Source organism: Pipistrellus hanaki (assembly GCF_964339955.1).
Source record: "Pipistrellus hanaki genome assembly, chromosome: 9".
In the NCBI taxonomy this organism is placed as follows: domain Eukaryota; kingdom Metazoa; phylum Chordata; class Mammalia; order Chiroptera; family Vespertilionidae; genus Pipistrellus; species Pipistrellus hanaki.
In genome coordinates, this window is record NC_140511.1 from 8,728,639 (window position 1) to 8,751,603 (window position 22,965).

Here is a 22,965-nt window from a genome sequence, read left to right on the forward strand (position 1 = left end):
TGGGAGGCCGGGAGGGTCTCAGGGGGTCTTGGCAAAGGGGTGAGGAGGTCCTCCGAGCCTCTGTCTTCCAAGGAGAAGCTGCGGGATGCGGTGGACAGAACACGGCCAGCTCAGCTGTGACTCGGCCTCTGTAATGTGGGATAAAAACTGTTTACTTGAGGGTCTTAGAGCAGTTCACCTAGAGGCTCCTTTAGAATAGTGTCTGCCATCACTGGGGACAGACAGACGGGCAGGGGCAGGGGCAGGGTCAGGGGCAGGGACAGGGGCAGGGGCAGGAGCAGGGCAGGGGCAGGGGCAGGGGCAGGGACAGGGGCAGGGGCAGGAGCAGGGGCAGGGGCAGGGGCAGGGGCAGAGGCAGGAGCAGGGCAGGGGCAGGGGCAGGGGCAGGAGCAGGGCAGGGGCAGGGGCAGGGGCAGGGGCAGGAGCAGGGGCAGGGGCAGGGGCAGGGACAGGGGCAGGAGCAGGGCAGGGGCAGGGACAGGGGCAGGGGCAGGGGCAGGGGCAGGGGCAGGAGCAGGGCAGGGGCAGGGACAGGGGCAGGGGCAGGGGCAGGGGCAGGGACAGGGGCAGGGGCAGGGGCAGGGGCAGGAGCAGGGCAGGGGCAGGGGCAGGGGCAGGAGCAGGGCAGGGGCAGGGCAGGGACAGAGGAAGACAGATTGATTCAGAGCCAGGTTTGTTGTCATCATCCTTATGCTCTTGTCCCGGCTCCTGTCAGAATGTGGGCAAAGCCTTCTCTCCGTTGACCATGTTTTCCCGCCATCAAACCTGAGGCCTGGACACCTGGCCCTGGAGGCCCCTGTGGCCCCTGAGACCACAGAAAAGGGGTTCCAGGTGCACCATATCGGTGTGTACTGGCTTTTTAACAGTGTGCACTTGGTGTGTTTTAAATTAGCCACAGTCTCCATGCTTTTAGGGGGAATGTTTATTAGAGAGAGGCCGACGGGGCCCATGATGGCAGCCATCCTTTGCTGAGCGGACGTTCCTGTGCTTCCTTGTATTTTCTTCATGTGGCACGGCTCCAGCCGGCCGGACCGCGGCGCTGTGGCCCGGACCCGGGCTGAGGCCCCCGGGAGGGCTCAGCTGCGGCCCCTCCCCACAGGGGGCCGGGCAGGTTACCAAGATGCCAGACCCGCAGGCGCAGGCCACGCCACCCCCCAAACCAGTGCAGGCAGTTCAGGACCCGGCACCCGCCCTGCATCCGCAGGCCTGCGCCCTCACCTCTGACATCGTCATGGTGCCCGGCCGACCTCCACCCTGCACCGTCATCCTGCCCTCTGCCCTCTGCCCTCTGCCCCCTGCGCCCTCCGCCCTCCGCCCTCCGCCCTCTGCCCCCGCCTCTCTGTGCTGCCCCAGGGCACTGGCATGTGTGGGAGTGTGTGGGCCTGGGCGCTGGGCCTGGGCAGGAAGGCGGCTGATTTAACAATAGCCACTTAACCTAAGTGTCTTGTTTTGGCAACACAGCTTCCTCGTGGCACACGGCACGGAGGAGGACCGTGCCCATCTGGGTGTGCAGGGTGCTGGGTGGGGGCTCGGGGAGCCAGAAACCCTGGGCCCTGGGCTTTGCCAGCCAAGGAAGGCCTGGTGGCACCCGCTGGCGGCGGCTTGTCTGACAAGCACTTCTTCCTGCCTGGCCCAGCGCAGGGGGGGCGGCCCGGGCCCTGCCTGTGTCCATTCCTTCCAACACCCACACCGCTCCGGGCCACTGGAGAGCGGGGCTGCCACAGGGCCTGGGTCTGGGGAGGGCCTGCCTGGCACGCTGAGCGGGCAGCGAGCAGCGGGCACGGACAGCAGGCAATGGGCACAAGCAGCGGGCAGCGGGCATGGACAGCGGGCAATGGGCACGAGCAGCGGGCAGCGGGCAGCAGGCACGGGCAGCAGGCAGCGGGCACGGACAGCAGGCAGCGGGCAACAGGCACGGGCAGCAGGCAATGGGCATGAACAGCGGGCAGCGGGCAGCAGGCACGGACAGCAGGCAGCGGGCACGGACAGCGGGCAATGGGCACGAGCAGCGGGCAGCGGGCAGCAGGCAGCGGGCAGCGGGCGAGGGTTGTGCCTTTCTGGGCCTCGGCCGCCTCAGCAGTAGGATGGAGATTTGGACCGGAGTTTGTAAGCCCTCGGGGCTCTGCCAGCTGTGCCTGCCTGCCCTGGGCTGAGGCTGAGGGGGCCCCAGGGCACGGGCTGGGCTTGCCCCTGGGCTGTGAGGCTGCGTGGGGGCCACTACTGCGGATGGGCATAGTTTAGGGCCCGGGGAGCAGTCCCCACGCAGAGCCAGGGCTCAGGCCATGGCTGTGGCCTGGGCCATGGTGGCACTCGGACCAGTCCCTCCACGCAGGCCGAGGGGCTCGGGCTCACTCCCACCCCCACCCGGGCAGGGCCTCTGGGCAGAGCGTGCTCAGAGTGAGTGTGCAGGTCCCCGTTCACCTTTGGGCCCGGAGCTACCACCGGGCCCCGCGGGCAGAGGGCAGGGAGCTACCACTGGGCACCGCGGGCAGAGGGCAGGGAGCTACCACCGGGCCCCGCGAGCAGAGGGCAGGGAGCTACCACCGGGCCCCGCGGGCAGAGGGCAGGGAGCTACCACTGGGCCCCGCGGGCAGAGGGCAGGGAGCTACCACCAGGCCCCGCGGGCAGAGGGCAGGGAGCTACCACCGGGCCCCGCGGGCAGAGGGCAGGGAGCTACCACCGGGCCCCGCGGGCAGAGGGCAGGGAGCTGGGCCCCGCGGGCAGAGGGCAGGGAGCCGGGCCCCGCGGGCAGAGGGCAGGGAGCTGGGCCAGGGCGCCGCGGGCTCTCCTGCCTCCGGGCGCCAAGATATCCCTGAGGGACTGGAGAAAGCACATACATGGTTTGGGCCTCTACCTCCTTGTCTGTGAAATGGGAAGAACAATCCTCATTGGCTCCTGTCCAGGAAAGAGCCCCTGCTCTCTCCAGCCACCACCACCCCCTCCCCCGCCCCGGGGCCCTGCCCGCCTGCTGCCAGCCAGGCTGCTTCTGCCCCCTGAGGGGCTGGGTGAGTTTGGGTGGGACGCCCGGGGGCAGCCTGGGGAGTGCTGGCCATGATGGGGGAGGGCCCAGGCCGTTAGCCCAGGCGGTCCTCACCGGACCGACCAGGGGATGGGAGGACAGGCAGGCCAGGAGGGAAAGACCAGCAGTGCCGGGCCAGGGCACTGCATCACCTCCGTCTGACTCTGCCCTGCCTCACGCTGCCCGCCCGGCCGGTGAGGACCCTCGAACTGCAGGCAAGTTGGGGGGGCTGGGCCCCGGCCCAGGAGCTGTCTCCTGAGCCTCGTTCCTGGTTGTCTGCATGCTGGCGGGTCTCAGGGGGTGTGGGGTGGGGGGGCCTGGCCTGCGCTGGCTCTGCCCGGGAATCTGGCATTCTGAAGGGGAGGTCTCCCCTTGGGCTGAGGTGTCTGCACAGGGGTGCAGCGGGCCTGGCGGGAGCCGTGCTCCAGGAGTTGAGGAGAGGACGTGAGGCCCGGGCTGTAGGCTGGACACCAGGGGACATCACGGGGGAGCCTGCGGAGGGGAGAGGACGGCTGCGGAGTCTCCCACGCGGAGTCCAGAGCATGGAACTCCTCGCTCCGCTAGGAGGACGGAGGAGGCCTCCGGAGGCCGAGAGGTGGATGGAGGATGGGAATTCCCTGGGGCTGGGCAGGCTCAGGTGAGAACAGGGACAAAGGCCTGCCAGGCAGACTGCCGCGTTGCGGAGGCCAAGGTTCGGCAGCACTGTGCGGGGGTTTTAGTCCGGCTTTGTCCAGCCCCCTCCCGTCCCCCTAAGCGGAGCTGGCACTGCCCGTCGGCCCCCTGGCTGTGCCCGTGGCCGTCTCTGCTCTGCACGTGGCGCTGGTGTGCGGTGCGCAGGGGTGAGGAGTGGCCCCCTGCCAGTGCCGTGTGCCGGCGGGCAGGAGCGTCCCGCTCACCGGTGAGTCCTCGGAAGAGCTGTGCTGTTCTCCAGATCAAGAACAGGAAGAAGGAACATGAGTGGCTTTCCCAAGGTCACAGGGGTCACGCTGGTGGCCCAGGATCAGCTGGCCTGGCCCCATGTGGTCAGCGGACACCCACCACCTTCCACACGGCCTCTCTTGCTCTCCTGGCCCCCGTCCCGTTCCCTGATCTGTTCTCCTAGCTCCCCCAGTCCCGTTCCCTGGGGGCCTCCAGGGGCTGGTCTGTTCTCATTCTCTGGAACCTACAAGCGCCAGGAAGAGGACCAAGCTCTGGGCCACTGGGCTCAGCGGTAGTCAGCAGCCGCCCTTCAGGCTCCCAAACACACTCGCGTGGCCCTGCCGCTGCTGCGTGCGCTCCCCGCGGGTGGGATCGGCAGAGGCTCCTCCTGGAATTCACTCCCAGGCTCCACACACATGAGCAGTGACACGCCAGCGGCTCTGACTCTGAGAGAGAACAAATATCAGAGCGACAGCTACCTGCCAGGGACGGAGCAGGTGCTGCAGCCTGGGGGTCAGCGTGAGAGGCCTCTTACTCGCTGGTGGACGAGAGAGCGCGTCCGGGGTTCCCAGCTCCGTGGGCGGGGAGGGAGGAGAAGGTGCCGGGCCCAGACCCTGTGCCCTCGGCTCAGCACAGGCCAAGCCCCACATTCCTGCGGCTCCCTGAGGCCATCTCAGCGCAGCTGGTCAGCGTTCCGCAGAAATCACAGTGAGGGCGGTGAGGCCCTGGGCAGGGTCAATCCCAGCTCCGCTGCGCTCTGGGGCCTTCTGGGGGGGACCTGAGAGGAGGGCTGGTGTGAGGGAGGATGAAGAGATCCCCATTAGGGGCAGAGGGAGGTGAGAAGGGGCCGGAACAGGTGAAGGGCCCGGCGTCCTGCAGACCAGGGCTCGACGCAAGCAGAGGCTGCACACCTCCCCAACGGTCCGCCCGCCGGCTCCCCCCCAGATGGAGACCGTCAGAGGGCGCAGGGGGAGGCACAGCTGGGTCTCCAGGGGCAGCAGCCCTGCGCTCTTCCATCGCCTGCTGTGACCGTGGCTGTGACCGTGGCTGTGACCGTGGCTGTGACCGTGGCTGTGACTGTGGCTGTGACCGTGGCTGTGGCTGTGACCGTGGCTGTGACCGTGGCTGTGGCTGTGACCGTGGCTGTGACCGTGGCTGTGACCGTGGCTGTGACTGTGGCTGTGACCGTGGCTGTGACCGTGGCTGTCAACATGGCTGTGACCGTGGCTGTGACCGTGGCTGTGACTGTGGCTGTGACCGTGGCTGTGACCGTGGCTGTGACCGTGGCTGCACGGTCTCACACGCCCCTCAGAGGCAGCCACCTGTGGTCAGGACAGGGCCCCCAGAACCTCCTTCCTGGGCTCACCTGGGGGCTCCGGCAGCTTAATTGCGTGGCTTAGTCGCTCAACCTCTGCAAAATGGGGGTGAGAGTGCCCCTCAGAGGGCTGCTCTGGCGATGAGATGAGGAAATACACACCAGCACTCAGAGCCCCTTCTCGGTGACCATGGGTAAATTAGTGCTCCCACAGCGTCCCCCTGTGCCGTTGCCTGTGTGTGTGTGTGTGTGTGTGTGTGTGTGTGTGTGTGTGTGTACTGTGTTAATTCTGGGGTTACTGAGCGTTGGGGTGTAAGACTCAAGCTGTGCGTTTCTCATGTTTGACGGTAGGACCAGTGTTACAGGCTCACACTGTTGCAGGGGCCGGTGCGGGGAGAGGAGAGGAGAGGGCGGCGGGTGGTTACCACCCCCACGTGGACCACAGCTCTCGGCTGCCTTTGCGGGGGGAGCTGGCCCAGCTGCCTCTCCTGTGAGGGGCCTTAGACACGTGGAGCCAAAGCAGGTGCCCCCACGCCCAGGCAGATGGCACTGCCCCTGCCCACCTTTGCAGGGCCTGTGACAGGGAGAGGCTTTAGGGAGCTGAGACTCTGGGCTCATTCCATCCCTGGGCCCACCTGTCTTCCCACATATTCCCCCTGCCCCAGCCCTACCCCCTGCCCCCTGGCTCTGCCTTCCTGCCCCAGCCCTGCCCCCCTGCCCCATGGGGTGGCCCTGCGCCCCCTGCCCCAGCCCTGCTCCTCCAGCCTCTTGCTTCAGAGCGGGTCCCTGGAGTCAGAGGGCTTGCACCTGGATGGCTGGCAGGGACACAGCCTGAGGGATGCCTTTGCTCCGCTTTCAGAATGCTTCCCCGGCAAGGACTCCAGCCCGGGCATCTCCTTCCAGGTCCTCCTCCGGCAGGGCACCGTCCGGCAGGGCACCATCCGGAGGGGCACCGTCCGGCAGGGCACCATCCGGCAGGGCACCGTCCGGCAGGGCACCATCCGGAGGGGCACCGTCCGGCAGGGCACCGTCCGGCAGGGCACCGTCCGGCAGGGCACCGTCCGGAGGGGCACCGTCCAGAGGGGCACCGTCCGGCAGGTCAGCACCGTCCAGCAGGGCACCATCTGCCAGCTCAGCCTCCACAGCATCCCCTCCGAGGAGAGTGCACCTGGTCAGAGCAACACCTCTGGGGGCCACTCCCGTCCGGGCCTCTCCTGCCCCGTCAGCGCCAGCCACCAGGGCTGCCAGGGAGCCGCCAGGTGAGGAGCGGCTGCAGGAGGAGAGGGGCGGTCCGGGGGGAGGCAGGCTTGGCCTTGGCTCCTCCCGCCCTGGGGGCCATGTGTGGGAGGAAGGGAGCAGGGGCAGCAGGGGCCTGGCAGGGAGGGCAGAAGGAGTCAGTAATGCAAACCCAAGGCAGCCAGCGCTGGGGCACAGGGGGGTCCCTGCGGAGGCTGCTCGTGGGGCTGGGTGCCCACCTCCAGGGCACGGGTCCAGCCAGGCCCCGCAGGGCAGGCCCTCCGCCCTCACCTCCCACCGCCTGCCCCTAGGTGCCCGCTCGCCCAAGTTCTCCTGGCAGGAGGGCCAGAAGCGGCTGCCGCTCATCGGCTGCATCCTCCTGCTCATCGCGCTGGTGGCTTCGCTCATCCTGCTCTGTGAGTGGACGGGGCTGGGCGGGGAGGAGGCATGCACCTTGCGGGGGGCCGGGATGTGGCCATGGGGGCGGTGCCGGGGCACAGCAGGAACACGGAGGCCACCACTGCCAACGGCCTCAGACACGGTGCCCCCAGGCCCCTCTGAAGCCGGGGGTGAGGAGTGTGGGAGTCAGAGAAGCCCGGGCTCCCGGCCCGTCTGTCCTTCCCGCTGCGCAGGTTGGTGCACCACTCAGAGCTCAGGTTCTGCATCTTCAAATGAGATGGAATTCATTCGTTCACTCATTCACTCGTTCACTCATTCATTCAACTTACTACGTGCCCAGGAGAGTCCCATAAAGACTTCATGGTGATGAGGAGTCAGGGAGATCTGGCACACAGCCCACTGGGAACATAAACACTCCGATTCGGGAAAGTTTCAGCATTTCCCGGCACTGAGATAACCTGTTCTGGTGCAGGAGTTCCCCTCTTTGGGAACGATGCTCAGGACGTGTCCCGGGCCCTGTCCGGGGGCCGCTGGGGACCCAGCACGGGGGGCACCTCCTCTCTGTGAGCAGCCCGCCCTCTCCCCACGCACCTGCCACCTGCCTCCTGTGCCTAGAGAGCCCCGTCTGCCGTGTGCGCCTGGCCAGGGTGGGAGAGCCAGAATGCGGGGAGGGCTGGGTGCCAGCTGTGGGGGCTGAGGGGGCAGAGCCGTTGGAGTGAGGGCCAAGATGGGGGGCCATGTACTGGTTAGAACACGGCTTCGGTGCCATGCAGACCTGCACCTACCCCGCTGGTGACCCCACAGGTTAGTAATTCCCCGAGCCTCACTCCCCACCTGCCCACGAGGTGCAGGTGTGGCTGTCACGGTGCCTGTGAGCCCGCCCCGTGGGTCCACATGCACCTCCTCCAGGGCTCGGGCTCGCTGCCCGCTCTGCCTCCTGTTCCCGCACCTCCAGGGACCCCCTCCATCCGGAGAGCCCCAGGAAGAGCCTGCTGGCACAGCTCCCAGCGTGCTCCCGCATGCCTGAGTCCTCTGGCCCTGGTCCTGCCAGCGCCAGGGCGGGGGGCATGACTAGAGCCCAGGCCTGACTCGCACCCAGAGCTTTTCCCACAGACGTCAAGGGGACCACGGCCTGTCCGGGGCACAGGCCGTGGGCGGGGGGGGAGTGGGCACTGAGTGGGCACATCCTGCAGATCAGGAGGGATTGGCCTCTGAACCTGGAAGGAGCAGTCACACAGGTGACCTTCACCCTGGGGTCACACAGGTGACCTTCACCCTGGGGTCACACAGGTGACCCTCATCCTGGGGTCACACAGGTGACCTTCACCCTGGGGTCACACAGGTGACCTTCACCCTGAGGTCACACAGGTGACCTTCACCCTGGGGTCACACAGGTGACCCTCATCCTGGAGTCACACAGGTGACCTTCACCCTGGGGTCACACAGGTGACCTTCACCCTGCGGTCACACAGGTGACCTTCACCCTGGGGGTCACACAGGTGACCTTCACCCTGGGGGTCACATAGGTGACCTTCACCCTGGAGTCACACAGGTGACCCTCATCCTGGGGTCACACAGGTGACCTTCACCCTGGGGGTCACACAGGTGACCTTCACCCTGGGGTCACACAGGTGACCTTCACCCTGGGGTCACACGGGTGACCTTCACCCTGGGGTCACACGTGTGACCCTCATCCTGGGGTCACACAGGTGACCTTCACCCTGGGGTCACACAGGTGACCCTCATCCTGGAGTCACACAGGTGACCTTCACCCTGCGGTCACACAGGTGACCTTCACCCTGGCGGTCACACAGGTGACCTTCACCCTGGGGTCACACAGGTGATCCTCATCCTGGAGTCACACAGGTGACCTTCACCCTGCGGTCACACAGGTGACCTTCACCCTGGAGTCACACAGGTGACCTTCACCGTGGGGGTCACACAGGTGACCTTCATCCTGAGGGGGCAGGGCCATTGGAGTGAGGGCCAAGATGGGGGGCCATGTACTGGTTAGAACACGGCTTCGGTCACACAGGTGACCTTCACCCTGGGGGTCACACAGGTGACCTTCACCCTGGGGGTCACACAGGTGACCTTCACCGTGGGGGTCACAGAGGTGACCTTCATCCTGGGGGTCACATAGGTGACCTTCACCCTGGGGGTCACACAGGTGACCTTCACCCTGGGGGTCACACAGGTGACCTTCACCCTGGGGTCACACAGGTGACCTTCACCCTGGGGTCACACAGGTGGCCTTCATCCTGGGGGGTCACACAGGTGGCCTTCACCCTGGGGGGTCACATAGGTGACCTTCACCCTGGGGTCACACAGGTGGCCTTCACCCTGGGGGTCATCACCCTGGGGTCACACAGGTGACCCTCATCCTGGGGTCACACAGGTGACCTTCATCCTGGGGTCACACAGGTGACCTTCACCCTGGGGGGTCACACAGGTGACCTTCACCCTGGGGGGTCACACAAGTGACCTTCACCCTGGGGTCACACAGGTGACCTTCGCCCTGGGGGTCACACATGTGACCTTCACCCTGGGGGTCACACAGGTGACCTTCGCCCTGGGGTCACACAGGTGACCTTCGCCCTGGGGTCACACAGGTGACCTTCACCCTGGGGGTCACACAGGTGACCTTCGCCCTGGGGGTCACACAGGTGGCTTCCCCCTGGTGGTGGATTGAGTGGGGGGCGGGAAGCAGGGTCAGGGCCGGCACAGCAGTGTGGGGAGTAGGGCCTCTGGCTTCCAGGCCGGTGTGTGCAGGCGGGCTAACAGCTCTGGGGGGACGCAGGGCAGACGCAGGGAGCCAGCGTGAGGGGAAAGGGTGTGTGAGGCGTGTGCACTGGGGCGGCAGCACCTCCGTGGCTCTTTGGGGGGAAGGCATTTAAAAGCACAGTGTGGGCCAGGAGTGAGTTAGGAGACCTCGTGGTTTAGGAGCAGACAGCATCCAGGAGCTCCTGCGGCCGAAGGACCTCCTTGGAGAGCAGGCCGGTGCCTAGCCATGCCTGCCACCAGCAGAGCAGAGGCATGGCGGCGAGGGCTCCGAGGGGGCCCGGGCCTGCGGGATGGTTCCCTGGCCCCCACTCTGGCCAGCATCAGGCAGGGGGCTCACGAGGCTGTCCCCACACCTCCCTCCCTCTCTCTCCTTCTCTCTCTGGGTGGCTGCTCAGGCCGGCCTGGTGCTGCCCTGCTTGCAGGAGCTTTCTGGAGCATTCTAGAACATTCCTGAGTAGCCTTTTTCTCCATACAGATGGGGGACGAGAGCCCCAGAGTCCGAGAGGGATTGCAGGTCGGTGTCTCAGAACCCCGGGCCTCGGGCTGCTCCGTGTCTGCTCGCCGCGGGCTGGCGTGACCGCGCTGTGTGCTTCCTCTTTTCCAGTCTACTTCTGGAGGGGCCACACGAGGATCAAGTACAAGGAGGCGGTGGAGAGCTGCCCCCGGCACGCGGTGCGCTGTGACGGCGTGGCCGACTGCAAGCTGAAGAGCGACGAGCTGGGCTGCGGTGAGCGGGCTGGGCGTGCACGCATGCACGGGAGTGTGCATGTGTGTGTGTGTGCGCGTGCGTGCGCGTGCGCATGTGTGTGAGTGTGCATGTGTGTGCATGTGTGAGAGAGTGTGTGTGCGTGTGAGTGTGCATGTGTGTACGGCTGTGTGTGTGTATGTGTGTGTGAGAGAGAGAGAGTGTGTGCAGGTATGTGCATGTATGTGTGCATGTGTGAGTGTGCATGTGTATGCGTGTGTGTATAGGGTGTGTGTGTGTGTGTGTGTTTGTGCGCGCGCGCGTGAGTGTGCACACCCATGTGTGCACTCTGGTGACTGCAAATGTGAATGGAAGTGATGGACAGTGAATGGGAGGATTTGGGCCCCAGCCCCGGAGGCTTGTGTTTGAAGCCTGGCCTCGAGTGCTGTGTGACGCGGGCAAATCGCTTACCTTCTCTGGGCGTTAGCCTATGTGCCCCCTCTTTGCCCAGCACGTGACCTCTGACCCTGCTGCGGCTTCGTGGAGGCAGGTTTGTGAGTGGCCGGCCTAGGTGAATGCAGAGGTGGTGCTGAGCTCCGGGTCTCAGTGGCTTTTGCAGGCTGTCTGCGTGTGGCCCGAGGTGGCGACTGTGGGGCGGGCCCTCCACTCTGCTGCACCTTTCCGTGTGTCCTGCCCACGGCCGCGTCCACCTGTGACTGAGCCTGTGTAGTGAGAACATGATTAGATCATAGGTCATACACCAGCGTATAGCATGTCACTGCCTCTCGGGGTGACAGCTCCTGGCAGTGCCTGCCCTTGTCCCAGTGATGGCCCAGGTCCTGCTGGATGGAGAGCCCTCTGCCCCGGCCCCGCCCCCACCCCTGCCCTGCCCCTGCCCTGCCCCTGCCCTGCCTCTGCCCTCAGCGAGTGTCCTGGCGCCTAAGCACTGGCCGATGCCCTCACTCCGGAGCCGAGGTCCCGGGCATCTCCCAGGCTTCAGCGAGGGGTCTCAGGACGGGCCTCTCAGAGCCTTACTCGGCTCACCCCCATCGAGTGCCCCCGGTGCTGAGGGCCTGCTCCCCCCTCTCGCCCGCAGTGAGGTTTGACTGGGACAAGTCTCTGCTCAGAGTCTACTCGGGCTCCTCCCACCAGTGGGTGCCCATCTGCAGCGACAGCTGGAACAGCTCCTACTCCGTGAAGGCCTGCCAGCAGCTGGGCTTTGAGAGGTAACCTTCCCGGGGTCCTCCCGGCGTCAGGGCGGCCCAGGCGCCGTGCGGAGACCTCTTATTAGCATGACTCTTGGGGACCAGGGCTGAGGGCACTAGCCCGGGCCTGGGGCCTCAGGGGTCTGGGCGGGCAGCCCCGTAGCTCTGCAGTGGGACCCACTTGTGCGGTTCTTGGCCCCTCGTGCCTTCCTCACCGGAGCGGTCACTGGCCTCTGGAAGTGAAGGCCCCTGCAGGCCTAGTCTCCTGGCTTCTGAGCTGGGAGCTCGGGCTGGCCGCCTCCAGTGGACTCTGCGCGGTGTCAGCGTGGCTCGGGCTTGGCCTCACAAACGGGAGAGCAGTGGGCAGGGCGGCCAGGGACCGGCGTACGAACCGCCGGCTGAGGCCAGGAGGCGGAGGAGGGGAGGGGAGCTCTGACCTCTGGGGTCCCAGTTCGCAGGCCACGTGGTCACCTCCATGCTCCCCTTGGTCTGTGTCTTGAAGTCAAGTAACGTTGGGGTGTGTCCATGTGTGTGAGGCCGTGGGGAGAGAGCTTAGGGCCTCACTGAGGGCTCTTCCTCACTCAGGAAGAAGCTGCTAGAAAACCAGGTTGGGGGACGAGGACTAGACCCAGCTCTGTCCCTGCCTCAGGCTCAGCATTCCCACCTGCGAAGGGGAGTCTGGGTGATCTCGTCAGGAGACTCTGGACATTTTTTTAAAAATATATCTTTATTGGTTTCAGAGAAGAAGGGAGAGGGAGAGAGATGGAAACATCAGTGATGAGAGAGAATCATGGATCGGCTGCCTCCTGCCTGCAACTGGGCATGTGTCCTTGACCAGAATTGAACCCAGACCCTCTATCCACTGAGCCACACCAGCCGGGGCTGCTGAGAGTCTTTAGTGCAGGCTCTGGGTCCACGGGCCACCATGCCGGTGGAAGGGGCCAGGCCAGCGTGTCTCAGGGAGAGCGTCAGAGTCCCCCCAGAGCCTATTCCAACCTAGGACCAGACCCCCTGGTGCAGGAGGGCTGAGGCTCAGTCTCATTTCCAACAAGTTCCTGGGTGGCAGGGGGCGGGGCTGAGGCTGCTGGGCTTGGCAGAGAACACACTGGGTGTGATCATAGCTGGGCTAAGTATAGGGCTAGTGGGGCAATCGGGGTTAGGTGGGCGGGGTCAGGAGCCTGACAACCCTGCCCCCCACCCCTCCCTGTCACCAGGGCTGGCCAGGACCTCCCAGGCGTAGGGGGCGGTCGGGGGGGGGGGGTGGAAGAAGACCCTGTATCAGAGGGCTCACTCTCCCTCTCCCCTGGCAGTGCTTACCGGACCAGCGAGGTGGCCTACCGGGGCGCCATCAGCAGCTTCTCTGTCTCCATATTCAACTCCACCCTCCAGGAAAGCCTCTACAGGTGCGGGCGGCCAGGGGCCTGGCTGTGAGCGGGGCGAGGGGGTCAGGGGCTTGGATGTCAGGGAGCCCCACTTTCTGGGCCTCTCTGGACCGGCCTCCGGGAGCCCGTTGTGAGTGTCAGGAGCACCTCAGACCCGGAACTCATTCACCTCCTGGCTCCTGACTCCTCGCGGAGGCTCGGGGTGGGGGTGTCCCCAGAGGTTACCTGGCTGCCAGAGACAGTAAGTTTGGGGGCCAGCAGTCGGCCAGGTGTTTGGAATGAACCCCACTGCAGGGTTTTAGGGGGAGGAGCGGCAGCAGGGAAGTGCCAGCGGCCTGTAAACAGGGCCCACCCGGGGCATGGCCTCCTCCCGCACCTCCTCACCAGGTGTCAGCTTTGCACTGTGGCCCCGCCGGGTCCCATTCCACTGAGGGGCTGTGGGGGCACTCAACCAGCTGGCAGTGTCTACCTCAGGAGAAGGGAGACAGAGAAGCAAGGCTCCAGAGGAGGGGTGGGAGGGAGGGAAGGAGCCGGCTGCTCCCGGTGCCTGCCTTGTGCTGGCAGTGCCCGCTCTGGGCCAGGTGACCTGCAGGCTCCTTGCTGGCGAGCATCGCAGAACCTGCCAGAGGAGGGTTGGGCTGCCTGCCCAGTCGTGGAAGAAGCTGGGACAACAGAGGCACCAGCTCAGAGGATGGGGATCTGGGCAATGTGTGCGGCTGCCACTGGGAAGGGGGGTGGGGAGAGTGGGGAGGGCTTGACTGGCTGTTTCCATGCCCGGTGAGCACACCGAAGGGGCCTCCCACCACAGGGAGAAGGTCAGAATCTCCACGTGTTTGTGCGAAGGAAATGGGAGAGGAGCTGAGCAGGAAAGGCTTTTTGGAAGAGGTGGCTAACATGCCCTTTTCCCACCTCTGTCTTTCCTCCTTCAGATCCGAATGCCCTTCCCAGCGGTACGTCTCTCTCCAGTGCTCCCGTAAGAAGATGCTCTTCCTCCTGACGGGGCCTGTGGGTGGGAATCGGGGCAGAGCGGTGGGGCCTCTCTGGGGCCAGGGCTGGCCCGGGGTCCACCAGGAAGAGGGGCTTAGCCAGCAAGGGTTCCCGGAAGGCACCTGGACCGTTCCAGCCCAGCCTTCCCTGCCCTGACCTCAGCCCAGTGGCTCCGCTCACACCAGAGAAGCACACGACTCACTCTGGGCTCTGGGCAGGGGCAGAGGCCTGGAGAGCAGGGCTGGCCGCTAACAGCCCCTCTGGCCACAGGCAGAGGCCTGGATCTGGCGTCAGCACCCCACCGTGTTACATGCAAGGCGCTTGCCTGCTTCCTTACCAGCATGAGCAAGTTCTCGGGAGGCAGGGACTTCTACCGTCCCTGCGTTGAAAGGAAACCCAAGTGTTTACTAGCTTCAGGTCAGGCCTCTGGTGGGGGAGGAGCTGACCTCTGACCAAGGGTCTGACCCCTAAGCCCTTGCTGGTCATTGGACCGGAGTGGACAGTGTTCTCAGCAGTGGCCATTGGGGTGCTCCTCGGAGCGGGACGGGGTGCCACCCCAGACACTCTGGTTCCTCACTCCGTCCCCCGGCAGCGGAAAGAGCACAAATGCACAGACTCCAAGGCTGCCCCCCTTGCCCGCGGTTTTGGGGGCTGACTCACCCCGGGAGGTGCCGGGGAATGCTCCCTGGAACGAAGGGCTCACACTGCGTGAGCCGGCCACGGAGGAGCCACGTGGGCACAAAGCCCTGTGCCATGGAGGTTGTCTGCTCTGGCTCCAGGGAGGGAGTGGCGGTCCCAGCACAGCACCTTCAACTGAGGGTCGTGGAGATGGATGGGCTTCCCGGGCTCCTGACAGAGGGGGTATCGGGCACCCATTGGGCATTTGCTGAATCTGAGGAGGAGTGAACGGGCAGAGGAAAGAGGGACTGCCTAGGACCAGACCCCCTGCTGGGTGGTTCCAGGTGGTCAGCTGCCACGGGGCCTCTGGCTGGGCAGGAAGCACTGGGCCCCATCAGACCCAGTGGGCAGAGTGGTGTCCACGGGCCGGTGGGTGCCCTCGGGCCTGGCAGCCTGAGCCGTCCTGGGCCCGGGAAGCTTGGCAGGGCTGGGAGAGCAGCAGCGCTGACAGGTCACCTTCTCTGCTCCCCCAGACTGTGGGCTGAGGGCCCCGACGGGCCGGATCGTGGGCGGGGCTCTGGCCCCCGAGAGCAAGTGGCCGTGGCAAGTGAGCCTGCACTACGGCACCACCCACATTTGCGGGGGCACCCTGATCGACGCCCAGTGGGTGCTCACGGCGGCCCACTGCTTCTTCGTGTAAGTGCTGGGGGCCAGGTGATGCGAGGCCGTGGTGTCCGGGGTCACGGGAAGGGCTGGTGTGAGGCCGCCCTCCCTCTCCAGCAGCCGGGGCCCTGCCATGGCGGGCAGCAGGCCCTCGGTCGTGGGCATCTTATTCGGCACCAGGCCTAGCAGGAGACGCTGCTGCTGCCTGGGGCCCCAGGGAGAGCGGGCGACAGGAGGAGTCTGCCCTGAGGGCCCCGCGCTGGCTCCTGGCTGCTGGTTTTGGAACCAGACTTACAGGAGAGGAGACCTGAGGGATGGGGGAGGGGTCGGAGTGGCCGCCAGGAGAGCCGCCTCGGGGCACCGGCCCAGCAGGGAGTCCTCCGGGGGCCACTTGGTCCTGCCGAGAACCTGCTTCCACTGAGGACAGTGATACTGAGATGTGTACGGCCCTGGTTTGATCTTCGGGGCGCGCAGAGGAGACAGTGGGGTGACTGCTCCCAGAGATCCTGCCCGGCCCCTCCCTTTCTGTTGGAGGGTGCAGGGGCAGGCTCCAAATGCCTGGGGGGTGAGGGGGCATTGCTTTGGACCTCTGAGCTAAGACAGGCGCCTCCGGAGGCCATCTCATCCCTCTTCCTGCCACCACTCTGGGGCCCAAGGTGCAGCCTGTGCGCACACAAGCAGCACTGTGAGTAGCACACGCCATCCTGTGTGTGCACACGCTGCCATGCGGTGGGCGGCGGGCAGGTGACTGTCTCGCTCCCCTGTGGCCCCGCAGGACCCGGGAGAAGGTCCTGGAGGGCTGGAAGGTGTACGCCGGCACCAACAACCTGCACCAGCTGCCCGAGGCGGCCTCCATCGCCCAGATCATCATCAACGGCAACTACTCGGACGAGCAGGACGACTACGACATCGCCCTCATGCGCCTCTCCAAGCCCCTGGCCCTGTCCGGTGCGTGCGTCCGCGCTCACACCGGCGGCTGTCGGCAGCCCTCGCTGGCAGCACCTGCCAGCCCGGGGTGGGCAGAGCTTCAGTGTGCGGAGTCGGGCTCAGAGGTCACTTCAGGGACACCTTTGCGTTACAGTTAGGGAAGCTAAGGCCCAGGGGTTGGACATGAGTTTGCCCAAGTGACACAGCCTCCATTGCAAGTAGGTGCCGGGCCAGGGCCACGGCTATGTCATAGGCTCCCTAGCAGGTAGATCGCATGTTCTCCCGTTGGTCACGGAGCCCTCGCCGGGGCAGGCACGGTAGGCGTGTGGCAGCTGTGATTTCGTGGCTCTGCACAGCGGCCCTGCGGGCAGGCCCGTGCCAGCTTAGTTCACACGGAGGAGATGGGGCTGTGGCGGCAGCTCCAGGACCAGCCGGTGGTCCGGCTCCCGGCACCGCTCTTCCCACTCGGCTCCAGGGGGCAGGGCTGGCCCTCGGAACACCGGGGAGTCATGTGCAGACACCCCATTGCCGTCAGGGGGATGCTAAGGACCAGGGAGGCACACGCGGAATCGCGGCTGAAGTTCCCAGGGGACAGGGAGGGCTCCGGCAGTGGGCCACTCACTCGGTCATTCACTTGCCGACCACAGCGCCCGCTGCGGAGTGGGCTCCGGGGTGGCAAGTGCAAATGGAGCAGACAGCCCGGGGGCCGAAGGTGGGGTGCCGAGGAGCGGGGCATGGGCTCCAGTGGGCCCGGCGGGACCGGGAGGCTCTCAGAGGCAGGCTGGCTCAGCGGGCCGGGGCTGCCGGGGCCTGGGACGGCTCTCTGGTTCGTCCGGCCTTTCCTGTGCGCTGGCCCGTCAGCTGCCTCTCCCGCAGGCACCTTACCTCGGAGGCGGGACGGGTGGTGAGTCAGAGCAGTGAGCGAGCTGGTCGGGTGGGGTGAGGAGGAGGGAGCCTTGGCGGAGCCTAGCTGGCCGGGCTGACCCAGAACTACCCGCCTGAGCCACAGCCTCCCGTGGGCAGGCCCCGTCCTCCTCCCGCTCCTCCTAACAGGCCTTGCCCACCCTATGCAGCCATCCCCACGCTCTGCGGGCCAGGGGAGTCCCAGGCCCGGTGAGGGCCACCCTGGGCCAGACCTGGACCTGACTCTTGGTTTAGAAATGAGAGCAGGTGCAGTCGCCACACATAGGCTACGCACCTTATGGTCACAGAGCATCGGAAAGAACTCATGGAAACTCACTCGGAAACTTCATTTCCCCATAAAATCAGCAGAATATGTAACAGGCACAGATGTTCCAGACTCCATGTGGCAAAACTAGGGGTAGCACATTTTAAGAGATGGTGTTTTGCATATTTGTTAATATTTGATACTATCCCTTCATTTATTTCTTGTTTACTCTGAAGCAGACAGGTATGTTAGATGCCAATGTGCAAAGCCCAATTTATAAGAGAATTTCTTTAAAATATGTTTTTATTGATTTCAGAGAGAAAGGGAGAGGGGGGAGAGGGAGAGAGAAACATCAATGATGAGAGAGAATCATTGATCGGCTGCTTCCTGCACACCCCACACTGGGGATTGAGCCTGCAACCCAGACATGTGCCCTGACTGGGAACAAACGGTGACCTCCTGGTTCATAGGTTGATGCTCAACCACTGCGCCATGCCAGCCGAGCTGTAGGGGAATTTAACATTCATTCTCCCTCCCTCCTTCTCTCTCTTTCAAAGTTACTGAGCATCTTAGTTCAGCCTATGATCTCTGAACGCATAATAATCTGGCCACTTGGTGAATGTACTATATAATTAAAGACTAATATGCAAATTGTCCCCTTGACCAGGAGTTTGACCAGCAGGCAGGCCAGCCAACCGCCCATATCCCCTCCCCCTGGCCAGGATGGCTGAACCCCACCATGCACGAATCCGTGCACCGGGCCTCTAATATATGCACACACACACACACACACACACACACACACACACACACTGAGAGGCCAGATTATTGTGCGTTCAGAGATCATCATACTCTGGCCCTCAGTGTGTATACCAGGTGCAGAAAGCTGCAGTGAGCAAAGCAAGCAGCTGAGAACATGGCAGATATGTGTCAGTGCCCATGTTCTTCTCGGGAGCGGGACGTGGTGGTCCATGCCGGCTGCAGGAAGCATGTCCTCAGGGGAGCACATGGAGTGACCCACAGCAGCACCTGCACCTCTCATTGTCTCTGACGCGGAGCCAGTGAGCAGCGATGCTGTGGCCTGTGCCTCAGAGGGTGCACCTTCCTGCCGAGAGAGGCTGTCTGCCCCGGAGGGAGAGCCTCAGGTCCTGGCCACCGGCAGGGGCCCTCCCAGCCAGGCTGGGCACTCCCTGAGACAGCGCGGCCATCCCACTGGACTTCGCCCGTGACTGCTCCTTGCTCTGATGGACAGGCAGGGGAGCCACTCCCGGGATAGAGCACCCGGTCGCCAGGATCTTCTTGGTCCAGGGGAGCTTCCAAGCACAGACCTCTGCCCACATGGCCCCCTGCATCAGGATGCTTGGGGACTCTGTAGCACCCTGAGGACTGGGGGACAAGATAAAGTGATTGGCTCTAGTTGGTGTGGATCAGTGGATAGAGCATTGACCTATGGACAGAAGGGTCCTGAGTTCGATTCCAGTCAAGGGCATCTGCAGACTTCTCTCTGACCCCGGCCCTGGTCAGGACTTGTGCAGGAGGCAACCAATTGGTGTGTTTCTCTCACATCGATGTTTCTCTCTGTCTTCCCCTCCCTCTTCCACTCTCTCTAAAATCATTGGGAAAGTATCCTCGGGTGAGGATTTTGAAAGAAAGGAAGAAAAAAAATGAGCCCTAGGAGACTCAGAACTTCTCCGAGGACAAGGAGAGGCTCCTAGGACATTAGTCCCCTGTCCCTCCCCTCCCCCGCCGAGAGCTCGGTGCCTCCACTGACGTGCACTCTCCTTGCAGCCCACATCCACCCGGCCTGCCTCCCCATGCACGGGCAGACCTTCAGCCTCAACGAGACCTGCTGGATCACAGGCTTCGGCAAGACCAAGGAGACAGATGGTGAGAGGCTGGGTGCTAAGCTGTGTGTGCGTGTGTGCGTGTGCGTGTGTGTGTGTGTGTGTGTGTGTGTGTGCAAACGTATCTGTGTGCAGTGTGTGGGGTGACATGCTGGGGTAGGGAAAAAATAGCTAATGAGGGTTTGGGTCTCCGATCTCACGGGCCTGGGTGGGGCTATGTGACCTGTGTGTATGTCAAAGCAGTCATGTGACCATGCCCTCCGGCTAAGACCACCGTGAAACTTCTAGAAATGAACGTGGGGCTCTGCTCCTGTCCAAGGGGGACACTTGTCACGGAGAGCCAGGGTGCCTCTCAGCAGAGGCGTCAGGAAGGTCCGGCACAGGGCCTGGGGCTTGGGTTTCTGGGGAGCGTGTGTTTAGACCGGAAGCTGTCAGGGAGCAGGATAAGTCCCTCAGTCATCTCGTCTGGGGCTGTGGCCACCTGGCGTCTATAGCTGCCATCGGCGAGGAAGTGACAGCCCTCCATCCTGGTGGGAGGGTGTAGCATGGCGGCTGCGTTGCTTGCACCTGTGCCTGCCCAGGTTAGGGAGCGGCCATCACGGCCCTGGCATGGCCTTGTCTGGGGTTGGCCGATAGGGTTGTTCCAGGTGCAGGAGACTGCCCAGGCCTGTCCGGCCCCATGAAACACAGGCTGGGCTCCCCAGCTCAGCGTGCCTGGCTGGGAACTCTCTCTCTGGCCTCGGCTCCCGGCTGACCAGTGGGGTGATTGGCCAGTCCCTCCTGCAGCCCAGCCTCCTCCATCTGCAGGGGGTCACTACACCTCCTCCAGCTCATAGCTACCGGGAACAAGGGAGGGAGGGCCCTAGTGGATGGCGCTTTGAACACGGAAAAGCCCTGTGCAACATGCAAGGCAGACTGAGACGTGTGTCCATGTCCGTCTGACTTTGTCGTGTGTAGTGAGCGGTGTCTGGCGTGAGGGTGTGTGTGGGCGCACATGTCTGGGTGGCCACACCGAGGGGGAGTCGGGGTCGGGCAGTGGGAAGGCCGGGAGCTGACATCTGACCCCCTCCCTGAAGAGAAGACGTCCCCCTTCCTGCGGGAGGTGCAGGTCAGCCTCATCGACTTCAGGAAGTGCAACGACTTCCTGGTCTACGACAGCTACCTCACGCCCCGGATGATGTGCGCCGGCGACCTGCGGGGCGGCCGCGACTCCTGCCAGGTGGGCTGCTGGGGGGCTCGGGCTCCGGGGAGATTGGGCTCTGGGTCCAGGGCCAGCGGGAGGCAGAGGTGCCGGGTCGGAGGGGACTCGGTGCCCAGCTCTCCCGCACAAGGCTCCCTCCCCGCTCTGCTGACTGCTGAAGCGTGTCCTCCCCACAGGGAGACAGCGGGGGGCCCCTGGTCTGTGAGCAGAACAACCGCTGGTACCTGGCAGGGGTCACCAGCTGGGGGACGGGCTGCGGCCAGAGGAACAAGCCCGGCGTGTACACCAAAGTGACCGAGCTCCTGCCCTGGATCTACAGCAAGATGGAGGTGAGGCTGCGGGCACCGCCGGCCGGGGGAGGGGGGACAGTGCCCACAGGTCACTGGGAAGAGGGCCCTTCCCCGCTCCCAGCGACCCCTCACGTCCCCCTGCCAGGGGTCACAAGCACAGAAGACAGGACAGGACAGGGGTCCCACCCTGGGCCAGCCCCGCGCCCCGGGGCCCTGAACTCCTTGTCCTTGGACGGAGCAGAGTCTGAGGGTTGGGGGGGGGCTGCGGGGGTGGGCCAATGTTGCTCCTCCCCCCGGGATAGGGGGGCACATTGTGCATCACACAGGCAGGGGCCACAGACAGCAGGGGGAATGGGGAGGGCTAAGGAGGAGGGGCCAGGAGGGAGGACTCTCCTGGAAATGGTCCCTGGCAGAATGGGGGTGGCAGGAAGTGGAGGTTCAGTGCTCTGCCCGCTGAGGGTGGGACAGTGGCTCTCAGAGGGGGCAGGGGAGCTGCCGGGGCTCAGAGCCCACCTCCATGACTGTCCCTTCCCTCCTCTCTGAGGGTGCCAGCCGACAGGCGGGTTGAGTGGAGGCTCTGAGCCGCCAGTCTGGCTCTGGGCCCCAGCTCACCGCCCCTGTCCCTCCTCCTCAGAGCGAGGTGCGCCTCCGGAAGCCCTGAGCCCTGCCTACCTCACCGCTGCTGCCCAGGCTGCGAGGCCGCCACGGCTCCTGCTCAGGCCTGACCTTCTCCGGCCGTTCCCTGCTGCTGCTCAGCGGACATGCAATGTGCGTGTGTGCGTGTGTGTGTGTGTGTGTGTGTGTGTGTGTGTGTGTGTGTCTGCGCACGCGCGTGAGCACATGTGTGGGTCATGCGTGCATGTGCATGTGTGTGGTTGCTCTCCCAAGGTCTTCAGAAACCAGGAGGGTGGTCAGCTCTCCCCAAACCCCAGGCTGGACACACTGGGAACCACAGTGTGGCACGGGGCACACCCACAGGTGTGTCCGCGCGGAGGAGACACGCCGGGAATTGTCGCCCTCCGACCTGGGCTCGGAGACCGGCCCAGGACACACAGTGCCCACTGCCTGGTGACACCAGCGCTGTCGGGATGGTGGCGGTCTCGTCCGCGCCCGGCGGCCCCCAGGAGGACGCTCGGAGCGCGGTGTGTGGAGCAGCTGCCACGCCAGCCAGGCCGGCCGTGTAGACGGATCACCGGCCGTGTAGACGGATCACCGGCCGTGTAGACGGATCACCGGCCGTGTAGACGGATCACCGGCCGTGTAGACGGATCACCGGCCGTGTAGACGGATCACCGGCCGTGTAGACGGATCACCGGCCGTGTAGACGGATCACCGGCCGTGTTGGTCACGGGGCCGGGTGTGGACTGACTTTATTTTTATATTTAAGAAACAGAGTTGGATGTATTTTTAAAGATTCTCCCCAAATGCCTGCCGTTGGAGAGCGAGCACGGTCACGCTGAGTGCTCTGAGGGCCCATGGGCTGGCCGCTCCGGGCTGGGCGGGTTCCCGGCTCCGGGCCTGGGGCTCCGGTGCCTCCGCAGGGCGTGGGCCTCGGGGAGGCGCAGACCCAGGGCAGGGAGAGCCCTGGCGCCCACTCGGACTCCTCCCAGGCGTGAGCAATGGGTGCTGGTCCTCCTGGGGCCCGGAGGCGGGAGCCGCACACGGCACCCTCCTTCCCAGGGGTCTGGGACTTTGGAGATTTTCCGCTGCTCTCTCCGTCCTTCCATTTCTCTGCTGTTTCCAGAACTCCGACATAAAGTTGCCATGGAGAGAACTCGGACACTGCCCCCAGTCCCCACCCCCCTTCCCCGCCCCCACGGCCCTTCTGACTGCCTCCCTGCCCCACCCCTCAAGCCCTGGACCTCCCAGCCTCACTCCTCTCCTGCCTCCCCTTCTCCCCTGGCCTGGGCTGTCTGGTGGGCTGTGCTCCCAGAGGCAGGGTCCAAGCAAGTCAACCCCCCCCGCAGCCACGGCGGGCAGCACGGGGGGAGTTGCCCTGGCAGAGCAGGAGGAGTGGCTGGTGACCAGGCAGTGGCGGAGGGCTGGCTACGTGCTCTGAAGGGGGAGGAGGGAGGGGGGGGCAGCATCCGTGACCTCCCCCAGCCCAGCCATGGCCGTCAGCAATAAAAGTTGTGTGAACATGTTGTCACTGGATTTGTCCTGGGACCCGAGGTGGGAACTTGAGATGGTCCACCAGCTGCCCAGACATCCTCCGTGTGGGCTCTGAGTTTTGGTTCCTTGGCGTTGGTTCTGGCTCACTTCCTCACCCATCCCTATATGGACCCATGCTCCCGCCGGACCAGGCTGGCCGGTCTGGGTGCCCG

At 64.8% G+C, this 22,965-nt stretch overlaps 1 protein-coding gene and 1 long non-coding RNA gene across 2 annotated transcripts in view; one reads left to right on the forward strand and one right to left on the reverse strand.

Moving 5' to 3' along the window:
• The window catches only part of LOC311628404, a 446,163-nt gene that overhangs the window by 184,290 nt on the left and 238,908 nt on the right, over nucleotides 1-22,965 (reverse strand). The window lies entirely within an intron of this gene.
• On the forward strand, nucleotides 1,821-21,637 carry TMPRSS13 (transmembrane serine protease 13; the record flags this gene model as incomplete). Its single annotated transcript, XM_084894023.1, has 15 exons — nucleotides 1,821-2,079; nucleotides 3,774-3,848; nucleotides 4,883-5,214; nucleotides 6,112-6,511; nucleotides 6,800-6,904; nucleotides 10,276-10,398; nucleotides 11,453-11,582; nucleotides 12,872-12,964; nucleotides 13,873-13,916; nucleotides 15,082-15,244; nucleotides 15,987-16,159; nucleotides 19,095-19,193; nucleotides 20,227-20,369; nucleotides 20,528-20,680; nucleotides 21,276-21,637. The coding sequence occupies 15 exons, from the start codon at nucleotides 1,821-1,823 to the stop codon at nucleotides 21,300-21,302; spliced, it is 2,319 nt and encodes a 772-aa protein (XP_084750149.1). The 3' UTR covers nucleotides 21,303-21,637.